The 14,456-nt window shown below is 44.1% G+C and overlaps 1 protein-coding gene across 4 annotated transcripts; it reads right to left on the bottom strand.

Moving 5' to 3' along the window:
• Positions 1–219: 219 nt before the first annotated feature.
• Positions 220–14,397, bottom strand: LOC110489309 (borealin). 4 transcript variants are annotated; one of them, XR_016493634.1, is made up of 11 exons: positions 13,964–14,389; positions 13,731–13,859; positions 9,227–9,264; positions 5,549–5,684; positions 4,751–4,826; positions 4,088–4,161; positions 3,813–3,889; positions 3,603–3,698; positions 3,262–3,391; positions 2,928–3,014; positions 220–1,676 (listed from the first exon to the last, which is right to left on the bottom strand). XR_016493634.1 is itself a non-coding variant. In XM_021562023.3 (11 exons), the coding sequence occupies exons 2-11, from the start codon at positions 14,049–14,051 to the stop codon at positions 1,641–1,643; spliced, it is 831 nt and encodes a 276-aa protein (XP_021417698.1). In that variant the 5' UTR covers positions 14,052–14,058; positions 14,304–14,397; the 3' UTR covers positions 220–1,640. The 4 variants fall into 4 exon arrangements, 3 of the variants coding, with proteins under 3 accessions (XP_021417698.1, XP_021417697.1, XP_090084301.1); XM_021562023.3 differs by lacking the exon at positions 5,549–5,684 and having other exon boundaries at positions 13,964–14,058; positions 14,304–14,397; XM_021562022.3 differs by lacking the exon at positions 5,549–5,684 and having other exon boundaries at positions 13,964–14,397.
• Positions 14,398–14,456: the final 59 nt, after the last annotated feature.

Raw genomic sequence — 14,456 nt, 5'->3', positions numbered from 1 at the left:
ACAGCCCTAAGCTGTGGTATATTGGAAATATACCAAACACCCGAGTTGCTTTACTGCTAAACTGGTTACCAACGTAATTAGAGCAGTAAAAAGAAAGGTTTTGCCATACCCATGGTATACGGTCTGATATACCACAGCTTTCAGCCAATCAGCATTCAGGGCTCTAACCACCCAGTTTATAATGAAAAACATACAAGCAATCCAAACACTAACAAAAGGGGTGTTGCAATATGTTTAATAGTAGTTCCAAATGCCGGTTACAGGGAATGTGATTTGAGTAGTTAATTTAGACATTTATCATGAACCATCTTGCAACTAAAACATACTAACAACACAATTTAGATTGCTATGGAGTGTGACGTTTCGTCAGTTACTGCTTTGACATTGACTAGGCTATTAGTCTCTTTTTTCCCCCAAGAGGATATATTTTGGGATTGTCAATAATCTACAGTTCAAATCCCATTGCCTGATATTGTAGAGATTATATACCACACCTGTCTGAAATGGGTATCAGGGACACGAATTGAATTCCATGGGAGTAATGTCTGTCTCACGGAATCAATGCAGGCAAACAGTAATGTCCAGTTGTTTCTGACTACAGCATATTATGGCAACAAGAGAACATGAAAAAGACACTTGTATTTCTGTACTTTATTACTAGTACGACCAGAGCTTCATGTAGGCCTAGATCTGAAAGCCTACAGAGCCACAACCCCCTCCCCCAAACAGCGGTCCCAACTTCCGTCACACAAATTAAGACGTTCCCCAGAAAGAGATTACACGTAAGGAAAATAACTGAACAAAACAGCATATTTACTTTTAAAAACAGAATTGTCCAAATACCACAAATCTAAAATACATGGGCCGTAGTTACAACACACATTGAACTGGCACAACCACCACTATAGTGCAGACAAAGCTGTATTGATGAGACAGGCCAATAGATATAGCATTGACAATAACAGGCTCCCAAATGAGTTTCAAACATGTTATGCTTGACTATGAGGGGAAGGGTGTAGTTAGGGTTTATTCATTTTGGTCATATTTACAACCTTGACATTATATAAATCACTATCATGGAAGACTAGAACATTCCCTTACTGCAGGCATTGAGCATCCCTGAGAAATAGTATCTCAAGATCATGCCTGACTGATTTAAGAATCAAAGATTTTAAGCGAAAAGAATGCAACGATAAACACCCTGATGCAGACTTGACAGATAAACATAACTATGTATTAAAATAGAAATATACAGACAGTAGTGTTAAAAAACATTTAAAAATGTGAATCTTGTACAACAACAAAAATGCTGGGACTTCACAACCGGCCGCGAGTCCCATTGGGCTGCGCACAATTGGCCCAGTGTCGTCCGGGTTAGGGGAGGGTTTAGCTGGGGGTGTTTTACTTGGCTCATCACACTCTAGCGACTCCTTCGCCTCAGACGTTGGTCGAACAGTGTTTCCGCCGACACATTGGTGTAGCTGGCTTCCGGGTTAAGTGGGCAGGTGTTTAAGAAGCGCAGGTGATGTTTTGGACGACGCGCGACTCGACCTTCACCTCTCCCGAGACTGTCGGGGAGTTGCAGCGATGAGACAAGATCGAAATTGGGGAGAAAAATGCTGGGACTGAAGGTGCAGCGGTCACTCGGCTGTTTCACACAGCGTTGCGAGACGGTTCTGTGGAGAGCAATGTGAACATGAGTTTGATGTAACAGCTACTCAGCTTTTACAAAGAAAACCCATTTCAAACCAGCTAAATACACATGGCTAATGTTAGGCAATCATACAAACATATATAAAGTGCTGTGAAAAAGCATTTGCCCCCTTTCTGATTCTCTATTTTTGCATATTGTTTACTGAATGTTAACGGATCTTCAACGAATATCAAATATTAGGTTAAGGGAACCTGAGCATACAAAGAAAAGAAAGAAGCAGCTCAGTGTGATGTTCTCCTGCAGAATTCATGGTTCCTTCTATTAAGGCAAGTCACCCAGGTCCCGAGGCAGCAAAGCTTCCTCAAACCATCCCACTACCACCACCATACTTGACTGTTGATGAGGTTCTTACTGTGAAATGCAGTGTTTGGTTTTCACCAGGCATAATGGGAACCATCTCATCCATAAAGTTGACTCAAGTTTGCCAAAACGCACCCGGGTGGGTGATCAAGACTTTTGGAAGAATGTTGTATGGACAGATGGGTCCCATTATGCCTGGCAAAAAACAAACACTGCATTCAAATCATATACGGGCTGCGTGGTGCGACTATAGGCTGTTGATTAGAGAAAGTAGCAAAAGAAGCCTTCGCTCTGGTCCTTGCCTCCAGGCTGCACAGCTGTTCTCTCATCAAGTGATCATATTTTACCCCATCAGACTTCTCCATTTAATCTTGTCTTTAATATGTCAAATTAGTTTCGATTTAGAATGGCCAGTTAATCAAATGAGCAAGGGAAGAAAACAGACGTCATCCACGCTCAAATAGTGAATGGAGGCAGCACGTTTTTATTCAGAGTTTTCAGGCCTGGGCTCATAAGCCTATGCATAAGCTCAGGTTGTTTTGAATGAATCATCACCTTGGAAAGCGTTGTCCATTTCCTTGTGTTAGGCTTTGAAACATCCACAAACATGTTTTACACTTTTTCAACCTGCTGCTGAACTTCTTTCTCCAAATTCATCACAGTGAGGTGATTTTAAAAGCATGATACTATTTTGATGATAAGCGTTTGATGTGATTTTCGATTTCATTTGCATTGATGTCAGAGCGGTTAGAGGGACAGCCCAGAGTACCAGGCCATTAACGACCCGATGTTTGTCAGGGTACTTACCAACATGTCCTGAGTGCATGACTCAGTCACGTGCAATTTAACTGCTTTCATGACTGCCGGTGTGGTGGTAATACGGTGACCGCGACAGCCCTAGTGAAGACCATACCTGTAGCAGACGAATGCTCGTTATGGCCGTCTCATCCAGCTGTCCCAGGTCCACAGTGTCCATCTGACTGGCCAGCAGCTGAATGCTCTGGAACCAAAAACTCTAGGTCAGCAGATTAACCTTATCGACACACAGGAAGTGTGTCAATTTCACTGCACCTATCCGGTGTGTGACAATAAAACAATAATAATCAGGTTGACACATTTTACACAAGTAACATGAACACGCAAACAGTCAGAGGAGTTAGTGAGGGTATTTATCCAAGTCCGATGGTCACACATACTGTTCAGAAAGGACCAGTCTAAAACTGGAAGGCTGATGGCAGCCTGCTTACCACTCCGTTCCCCACAGGGACATTGATGACGATATCATTACCACCTTCTGAGATGGGGGAGCCGTTGACAGAGATGCTGTACACCCTCTCCTTGTGGCGGGGTATCCTCGTCGCCGGGGTCTTGGGAAGCCTGAGGTATTTGACAACAAGTGAAGCAGTGTCCACTAGCACAGTGGTACCCAATGTTGCTTTGGGGGCCTTCGTATCCCGCCTGGAAAATGTAACTAGGGGAAAGACTGGAAAGACCGTTCTCTAACCACAAACCAGCTTTAGGAAACACTCGTTAAGGACAAACCCAACTAATCTCATTAAAAACAGAACATCACCCTCTGCCAGTTTACCAGGAGTCGAAGCGTGGTGTGATGAGGGGGGTAGGGCCCATCAGGGAGCTGTCCAGCATGTTCCTAGTAGAAGTGACCAGTGGCTTCCTACTGGTCCTGAACACAAGTGGCAAATGAATATCAGAAAGTTATTTGCATGCATACATCCATAAAACACACACCAACACATACAAAAATATTAGCAGATTTTGGCTGAGGAAAGGGTCTTACTTTTTGATGGAGGTGTTCTGCTTGCTGACTGACAGTGCTTTGGCCCTCTTTGACAGAGGTTTCCTAGTTGATTTACCCTGAGAATTGGACCATGTGGCAACAGTGCAGGTTTGAATTAAACATGGGCGGTACTAATACTGATATGGGCTATTGCTATAATTTGGAATAAAAATTTAAAAGCCTAAAGAAAGGAGGCTTTTGAGGACTACATTGAGTCTTCTGAAACTAAACACACGATAAGTCTCCCTAACCTTGCCAATGAATACATCACTAACCTTCTTCCCGCTGGCGATAATAGTGTTCTCCTCATCCTCTGAACTTGTCCTGACTTCACCGCTTTTCGACGTTACTGCAGTGGAGCAGAATAAGTTGAACATTCAGTGGGATCCCTTTCCGTTGCATTTCTCCCCAAGGCGAAGGTCGAGTCCCACCATGACCCACCTAACCGCGCTTCTTAACACCCGTCCACTTAACCCGAAAGCCAGCCGCACCAATGTGTCGGAGGAAACACTTTAACTGACGACCTAACCCGGGCGACGCTGGGCCAATTGTGCGGCGCCCTACGGGACTCCCGGTCACAGCCGGTTGTGATACAGCCTGGGATCGAACCCGGGTCTGTAGTGACACCTCAAGCACTGCAACTTTTAAAATGTAACCTTTATCTACCTAGGAAAGTCAGTTAAGAAATTATTATTTTACAATGACGGTCTACCCGGCCAAACCCTCCCCTAACCCGGCCAATTGTTGCGCTGCCCTATGGGACTCCCAATCACGGCCAGTTGTGATACAGGCCGGGATCAAACCCGGGTCAGTAGTGACGCCTCTAGCACTGAGAAGCAGTGCCTTTGACCGCTGCGCCACTCGGGAGGCCATCCAGTGGGATTCTAAAAAGAGTCAGACACATAACAACAGGTATGCAGTATAGCAAAGAGACTTGCCTTTTTTAGCAGTCTTGGGCAGAATAGTATGGACTTCAGCCATGATGCTCTCCACTTGTGCAGCCTCCTCTAATTTCTGGAAGAAGACAAATAGAGTGAACAGAGACTGTGTGGGTGGCACTTGATGTTGTGTCAAAACCATGGCCAGACTTAACTGACAGTTGATGAAATATTCCATTTTAATTTATACTGAACAAAAATATAAAACATTCAAAGTTTTTCCCATGTTTCATGAGCGGAAATAAAATACGATTTTCCATACGCACAAAAGGCTTCTAGAATTTTACACAAATGTTTACATCTGTTAGTGAGCATTTCTACTTGCCAAGATAATCCATCCACCTGATATGCCATACCTATCAAGAAGCTGATTAAACAGCATGATCATTACACAGGTGCACCTTGTGCCGGGGACAATAAAAAGCCACTAAAATGTGCAGTTGTGTACAGATGTCTCAAGTTGAGGAAGCGTGCAATTGGCATACTGACTGCAGGAATGTCCACCAGAGCTGATGACAGATAATTTAATGTTAATTTCTCTACCATAAGCCACCTCCAACATTGTTTTAAATTATTTAGCAATATGTCCAACCGGCCTCACAACTGCAGACCATGAGTAACCACTCTAGCCCAGGACCTCCACATCCGGCTTCTTCACCTGCGGATTAAACTGTGGGTTTACACAACCAAAGATTTTTCTTTCTCAGGGAAGCTCATCTGCGTGCTCGTCATCCTCACCAGGATCTTGACCTGACTGCAATCCGGCAACATAAACAACTTGAGTCGGCAAATGCTCACCTTCGATGGCCACTGGAGAGGTGTGCCCTTTACGGATTAATCCCGGTTCCAACTGTACCGGGAAAATGGCCGATGTCAATGTTGTGAACAAAGTGCCCCATGGTATCGGTGGGGTTATGATATGGGCAGGTGTAAGCTAAGGACAACAAACACAATTGCATTTTAATTTTATTGGACAGAGATATGACGAGATCCTGGTGCCCATTGTCGTCCATGGCCTGCATACTCAGACATGTCACGCATTGAGCATGTTTGGGATGCTCTGGATCGACGTGTATGACAGCGTGTTCCAGTAACCGACAATATTCATTAACTTCGCACAGCCATTGAAGAGGTGTAAGACAACATTCCACAATCAACAGCTTGATTAACTATACGCAAAGGAGATGTCTTGCTGCATGAGGTAAATGGTGGTCACACTAGATACTGACTGGTTTTCTGATCCACGCCCTTGTTAGCAGTCAATCAGGAGATTAAGAGTCGACTCCCGTGGTGGTTTGTGCTCAGCCCTCTCTTTTCCCTGGATCAACACAGTTGAGTTTTTCCTTGTTGTTCAAGACCAATTCATTCGGGTGACGGCACCAAGTGTTAGCAGTTGATGTTACTCTTCAAAAACACAGACTAATGCAAATCAGGGGGAGAAAAATAGGTTCATTCAAAAAAGGACAAATCATAGATGTTATGCTGAGAAGTAGATGTTCATTCTCCCCTGTCCTGAGTGATTCTCTCCACAGAACAAAGGGACGGGATGTAGTTTTATAACCCAACCCTAGCCTGTGGTTGACCAATTAGAATTCCTTGCAATAGAACTGGGCCAATGGCCAAATAACAAGTATCCTGTTTCAGGCTCAATGCCTTGACAAATTCCTCCCATGTCTGACCCGTTAACCATTAACTCCCTATTACAGAAAAAACACTATTTCCATTGATACCGTTAGTACCAGAGGTGGGACCAAGTCATTGTTTTTCAAGTAAGTCTCAAGTCTTAGCACTCAAGTCCCAAGTCAAAACAGGCAAGTCCGAGTCAAGTCTCAAGTCCTAAACTTAGAGTCCTAAACAAGTCAATGTGCTCTTCACCAAATGTATTACCATTTCATATTTTTAACAAGAGTAATAGTTAGTATATAAGATTTACGCAAATCATGAATGCTTTTAAAAATACCTATATACACACACTGCTCAAAAAAATAAAGGGAACACTTAAACAACACAATGTAACGCCAAGTCAATCACACTTCTGTGAAATCAAACTGTCCACTTAGGAAGCAACACTGATTGACAAATTTCACATGCTGTTGTGCAAATGGAATAGACAACAGGTGGAAATTATAGGCAATTAGCAAGACACCCCCAATAAAGGAGTGGTTCTGCAGGTGGTAACCACAGACCACTTCTCAGTTCCTATGCTTCCTGGCTGATGTTTTGGTCACTTTTTGAATGCTGGCGGTGCTTTCACTCTAGTGGTAGCATGAGACGGAGTCTACAACCCACACAAGTGGCTCAGGTAGTGCAGCTCATCCAGGATGGCACATCAATGCGAGCTGTGTCAAGAAGGTTTGCTGTGTCTGTCAGCGTAGTGTCCAGAGCATGGAGGCGCTACCAGGAGACAGGCCAGTACATCAGGAGACGTGGAGGAGGCCGTAGGAGGGCAACAACCCAGCAGCAGGACTACTACCTCCGCCTTTGTGCAAGGAGGAGCAGGAGGAGCACTGCCAGGGCCCTGCAAAATGACCTCCAGCAGGCCACAAATATGAATGCTCAAACAGTCAGAAACAGACTCCATGAGGGTGGTATGAGGGCCCGACGGCCACAGGTGGGGGTTGAGCTTACAGCCCAACACTGTGCAGGACTTTTGGCATTTGCCAGAGAACACCAAGATTGGCAAAATCGCCACTGGCGCCCTGTGCTCTTCACAGATGAAAGCAGGTTCACACTGAGCACGTGACAGACGTGACAGAGTCTGGAGACGCCGTGGAGAACGTTCTGCTGCCTGCAACATCCTCCAGCATGACCGGTTTGGCGGTGGGTCAGTCATTTCTTTGGGGGGCCACACAGCCCTCCATGTGCTCGCCAGAGGTAGCCTGACTGCCATTAGGTACCGAGATGAGATCCTCAGACCCCTTGTGAGACCATATGCTGGTGCGGTTGGCCCTGGGTTCCTCCTAATGCAAGACAATGCTAGACCTCATGTGGCTGGAGTGTGTCAGCAGTTCCTGCAAGAGGAAGGCATTGATGCTATGGACTGGCCCGCCCGTTCCCCAGACCTGAATCCAAGGGAGGAGATCCCTCAGGAGACCATCCGCCACCTCATCAAGAGCATGCCCAGGCGTTGTAGGGAGGTCATACAGGCACGTGGAGGCCACACACACTATTGAGCCTCAGTTTGACTTGATTTAAGGACATTACATCAAAGTTGGATCAGCCTGTAGTGTGGTTTTCCACTTTAATTTTGAGTGTCACTCCAAATCCAGACCTCCATGGGTTGATAAATTTGATTTCCATTGATCATTTGTGTGATTTTGTTGTCAGCACATTCAACTATGTAAAGAAAAAAGTATTTAATAAGAATATTTCATTCATTCAAATCTAGGATGTGTTATTTTATAGTGTTCCCTTTATTTTTTTGAGCAGTGTATTTATTAATTTCCAAATAAACGTTATATTTCCATAGAAATACATGGGTGGCCATGAGAAAGCCCCCCCACCCCGAATAGTGATTGACTATGGAGGATCGCAATCGCCCAACCGTAACACACACATTCCCTCTCTGTGTGGTTACAGTAGGCTAACGTATGTCAATGGTTTTAGGAACAGCAGTACCATCAGGCAGGATTTAGGCTACCAACTGCCTAGCCAGTTGTAGCTCCATCTTGGGTGCAATGATCACGTTCCTGCACTGACTGACTGTGTGGAGGCTCATTGATTTAACGTTAAGTTATGCTACACTAGCAAAGTTATATATAGCTGTCGGCTATATTAGCCACGATTTACCATTCTTTGTGCAGCTTCAAATGTCGAACAAAGTTGGTTGTTGCGCCTCCGTCTGTAATTTTCTTCCCGCATGTTTTGCAAGTTGCAATCCATTTTTTTGGTTGATACACTGTCGTCTTTATATCCGAAAATAATCATTTAGGGTATCATCTTTCCAAGGGATCCATCTGAATTCACCCGCTGACGTTCCTCTGCACTACCATGCACAACTTTTTCTCAGCTAGCACAATTTGATTGGCTGCTGTCCGATTCAAACTGTAATCCATTAAATGAAGAGTTTATGCGCTGCACACTTTAAAATAGCATAATTTTTTATATTTGGGCTTGGGGGAGGGTATCAAGTCAGGTCGAGTCATAAGGCTCAAGTCCAAGTCAAGAGTCATTAGTGTTAAAGTCAAAGTCGAGTTGCAGGTCATCATATTTGTGACTCGAGTCCACCTCTGGCTAGTACCCTCTTGACCGTTAGTACTCTGCGTTGTGTATTATTTTCTACAATTCTTACACCCCTACCTTTTTTTAAAGGTACCTGTGACCAACAGATGCATATTTTGTATTCCCAGTCATGTGAACTCCATTGATCACGGCCTAACAAATGTATTTCAATTGACTGATTTCCTTATATGAACTGTAACTCAGTAAAATCTTCAATTGTTAAGTTTATATTTTGGTTCAGTGTAGAAAACTCACCTTGACATCCTCCACCGGTGACTTTGGTTTCTCTGACCCTGAGGGGATAAAGGAGACGTTTTATCTGACAAACGTACACAACATACACTACATGACCAAAAGTACGTGGACACATACTCGAACATCTCATTCCAAAATCATGGGCATTAATATGGAGGAGGTCTCCCCTTTGCTGCAATAACAGCCCCCACTCTTCTGGGAAGGCTTTCCACTAGATGTTGGAACACTGCTGCGGGAACTTGCTTCCATTCAGTCACGAGAATTAGTGAGGTCGGGCAATTAGGCCCAACATTTTATCCCAAAGGTGTTTGTGGTTAAGTTCAGGGCTCTGTGCAGGCCAGTCAAGATCTTCCACACCGGTCTCAACAAACCATTTCTGTATGCACCTCGCTTTGTATACAGGGGCATTGTCATGCTGAAACAGAAAAGCACCTTCCCCAAACTGTTGCCACAAAGTTGGAAGGACAGAATCATCTGGAATGTCATTGTATGCTGTAGCTTTAAGATTTCCCTTCACTGGAACTAAGGGACCTAGCTCAAACCATTAAAAACAGCCCCAGACCAATATTCCTCCACCAAACGTTACAGTTGGCACTATGCATTCAGGCAGGTAGCATTCTCCTGGCACCGCCAAACCCAGATTAGTCCATCGGACTGTCAGATTCTGAAGAGTGATTCATCACTCCAGAGAACGCGTTTCCACTACTCCAGAGTTAAATGGCGTTGTGCATGGTGAAATTAGGCTTATGTGCGGCTGCTCGGCCATGGAAACCCATTCCATGAAGCTTCCGATGAACATTTTGTGCGGACGCTGCTTCCAGAGGCAGTTTGGAACTCGGTAGTGAGATTTGCAACTGAGGAAAGACAATTTTTACGCGCTTCAGCGGGCCTGTTCTGAGCTTGTGTGGCCTACCACTGCACAGCTGAGCTGTTGTTGCTCCTATACGTTAACTTCACAATAACAACACTTACAGTTGACCTGGGCAGCTTTACCAGGGTAGAATTTTGACAACCTGACTTGTTGGAAAAGTTGCATCCTATGACACTGCCACGTTGAAAGACACTGAGCTCTTCAGTAAGGCCATTCTTCTGCCAATGTTTGTCAATGGAGATTGAAATCGAGCACACAGCCATGCACTTTATTTTAAGAATGTGAAAAGTCAGAATAAGAGTAGAGAGAATGATTTATTTCAGGTTTTATTTATTTCATCACATTCCAAGTGGGTCAGATATTTACATACACTCAATTAGTATTTGGTAGCATTGCCTTTAAATTGTTGAACTTGGGTCAAACGTTTTGGGTAGCCTACCACAAGCTTCCCACAATAAGTTGGGTGAATTTGGCCCACTCCTCCTGACAGAGCTGGTATGACAGTCAGGTTTATAGGCCTCCTTCCTTGCAGATGCTTTTTCAGTTACGCCTACAACTTTTCTATAGGATTAAGGTCAGAGCTTTGTGATGGCCACTCCAATACTTTGACTTTGTTGTCCTCAAGCCATTTTGCCACAACTTTGGAAGTATGCTTGGGGTCATTGTCCACTTGAAAGACCCATTCGCGACCAAGCTTTAACTTTCTGACTGATGTCTTGAATTGTTGCTTCAATATATCCACATCATTGTCCTTCCTCATGATGCCATATATTTTGTGAAGTGCACCAGTCCCTCCTGCAGCAAAGCACCCCCACAACATGGTGCTACCACCCCCGTGTTTCACGGTTGGGATGGTGTTCTTCGGCTTGCAAGCCTCCCCCTTTTTCCTCAACCACTCCACAAATGTATTGTTTAACTATAGTTTTGGCAAGTCGGTTAGGACATCTACTTTGTGCATGACAAGTAATTCTTCCAACAATTGTTTACAGACAGATTATTTCACTTATAATTCACTGTATCAAAAGGTCAGAAGTTTACATACAGTAAGTTGACTGTGCCTTTAAACAGCTTGGAACATTTCAGGAAAGTATGTCATGGCTCTAGAAGCTTCTGATAGGTAAACCTCCAAATGACTCAAATTAGCCTGTGGATGTACAGTGCTCAAATAAATGAAGGGAACACTCAAATAACATCCTAGATCTGAATGAATGAAATATTCTTATTAAATACCTTTTTCTTTACATAGTTGAATGTGCTGACAACAAAATCACTCAAAAAATTATCAATGGAAATCAAATGTATCAACCCATGGAGGTCTGGATTTGGTGTCACACTCAAAATTAAAGTGGAAAACCACACTACAGGCTGATCCAACTTTGATGTAATGTCCTTAAAACAAGTCAAAATGAGGTTCAGTAGTGTGTGTGGCCTCCACGTGCCTGTATGACCTCCCAACAACGCCTGGGCATGCTCCTGATGAGGTGGCGGATGGTCTCCTGAGGGATCTCCTCCCAGACCTGGACTAAAGCATCCGCCAACTCCTGGACAGTCTGTGGTGCAATGTGGCGTTGGTGGATGGAGCGAGGCATGATGTCCCAGATGTGCTCAATTGGATTCAGGTCTGGGGAACGGGCGGGCCAGTCCATAGCATCAATGCCTTCCTCTTGCAGGAACTGCTGACACACTCCAGCCACATGAGGTCTAGCATTGTCTTGCATTAGGAGGAACCCAGGGCCAACCGCACCAGCATATGATCTCACAAGGGGTCTGAGGATCTCATCTCGGTACCTAATGGCAGTCAGGCTACCTCTGGCGAGCACATGGAGGGCTGTGCGGCCCCCCAAAGAAATGCCGCCCCACACCATGACTGAACCACCGCCAAACCGGTCATGCTGGATGTTGTTGCAGGCAGCAGAACGTTCTCTACGGCGTCTCCAGACTCTGTCACTTGCTCAGTGTGAACCTGCTTTCATCTGTGAAGAGCACAGGGCGCCAGTGGCGAATTTGCCAATCTTGGTGTTCTCTGGCAAATGCCAAACGTCCTGCGCGGTGTTGGGCTGTAAGCACAACCCCCGACCAAAACATCAGCCAGGAAGCATAGGAACTGAGAAGTGGTCTGTGGTTACCACCTGCAGAACCACTCCTTTATTGGGGGTGTCTTGCTAATTGCCTATAATTTCCACCTGTTGTCTATTCCATTTGCCCAACAGCATGTGAAATTTATTGTCAATCATTGTTGCTTCCTAAGTGGACAGTTTGATTTCACTGAAGTGTGATTGACTTGGAGTTACATTGTGTTGTTTAAGTGTTCCCTTTCTTTTTTTGAGCAGTGTATCTCAAGGCCTACCTTCAAACTCAGTGCCTCTTTGTTTGACATCATGGAAAAATCTAAAGAAATCAGCCAAGATCTCAGGAAAAACAATTGTAGACCTCCACAAGTCTGGTTCATCCTTGGGAGCAATTTCCAAATGCCTGAAGGTACCACATTCATCTGTATAAACAATAGTACGCAAGTATAAACACCATGGGACCACACAGCCGTCACACCGCGCAGGCAGGAGACGCGTTCTGTCTCCTAGAGATGAACGTACTTCGGTGCGAAAAGTAAAAATCAATCCCAGAACAGTAGCAATGGACCTTGTGAAGATGCTGGAGGAAACCGGTACAAAAGTATCTATACCCACAGTAAAACGAGTCCAATATCGACATAACCTGAAAGGCCGCTCGGCAAGGAAGAAGCCACTGCTCCAAAACCGCCAAAAAAAAGCCAGACTATGGTTTGCAACTGCACATGGGACAAAGATTGTACTTTTTGGAGAAATGTCCTCTGGTCTGATGAAACAAAAATATTACTGTTTGGCCATAATAACCATTGTTATGTTTGTAGGAAAAAGGGGGAAGCTTGCAAGCCGAAGAACACCATCCCAACCGTGAAGCATGGGGGTGGCAGCATCATGTTGTGGGGGTGCTTTGCTGCAGGAGGGACTGGTGCACTTCACAAAATAGATGGCAACATGAGGAAGGACAATGATGTGGATATATTGAAGCGACATCAGTCAGGAAGTTAAAGCTTGGTCACAAATGGGTGTTCCAAGTGGACAATGACCCCAAGCATACTTCCAAAGTTGTGGCAAAATGGCTTAAGGACAACAAAGTCAAAGTATTGGAGTGGCCTCAATCCTATAGACCAGCTCTGTCAGGAGGAACGGGCCAAAATTCACCCAACTTATTGTGGGAAGCTTGTGGAAGGCTACCAGAAACATTTGACCCAAGTTAAACAATTTAAAGTCAATGCTACCAAATACTAATTGAGTGTATGTAAACTTCTGACCCACTGGGAATGTGAAAGAAAGAAAGAAAGAACATTGTAAATAAATCACTCTACTATTTTTCTGACATTTCACATTCTTAAAATAAAGTGATCCTAACTGACCTAAGACAGGGACTTTTTACCAAGATTAAATGTCAGGTATTGTGAAAAACTGAGTTTAAATGTTTTTTGGCTAAGGTGTATGTAAACTTCCGACTTCAACTGCATGTGTGTGTGTGTGTGCGTGACACACAAAAAAAGTATCTCTAACCAACCTTTCCCATGTGGTTGTCATCAGGTGCATGAGTCTTCACCTAACTTACCACAATGCTCAAGCCAGTTCATCTGCCTCACTGCTTTAGGCAGCTTGATCACAGCCATGTTGAAGAAGTTGTCTGCATCTTTCAGGAGGCTGTTTGTCCTCTCCTTCAGCCTTTCAACTACAGTTTTCACTGAAAATAAAAACGTTAGTATAACTTCTCCAACCCCACGTTAACATTCACATAATGGCTAACAGCTAACTTGCATATACATGCTCTTTGTCATTGGTCCATACCCTCACTGTCGAAATCTTCGAGAAAAGCCTCCAATTTGTCCAACTTGGGGTTTTTACGTTGTTTGGTCGTCTTCTTTGGTCGTCCCATTGTGACTCTGTGCATTGGTACCAACAGTAAATTGGTGCTTGGGATAGTCAAGCTGCTAAAATGTTGCTAGTAGTAACTAATGTTTAACTATTCAGGCATCATGAGCTAGCTAACTTTACATGATTTAGCCAGATTGAAACTGCTCCGTTTCAAAAGTCCCTGTTTCACTTCAGATTTGAAATACATAAAATGCATTGGTATTCTAAACATTGAGGTTAACTGTTTGACATATTTAATTTCATTATGATTTACCCGGTGACGGTATTTTTTTATTTCCTAGTTAGAAACGTAATTCTGCTGCTCCCTCTCTTTCCAGCTGGATAAATTTTAAAATGTCCACGCAGACTCAGAATGTGTCAGAGATCAGCCAATAAGGATACGCTTTACCTTGACGTCATTTTGGAA

The sequence above is a fragment of the Oncorhynchus mykiss genome, chromosome 30, assembly GCF_057628025.1.
Source record: "Oncorhynchus mykiss isolate SJ-2025 chromosome 30, ASM5762802v1, whole genome shotgun sequence".
Lineage (NCBI taxonomy): Eukaryota > Metazoa > Chordata > Actinopteri > Salmoniformes > Salmonidae > Oncorhynchus > Oncorhynchus mykiss.
This window is presented reverse-complemented; position numbering and strand designations above follow the sequence as displayed.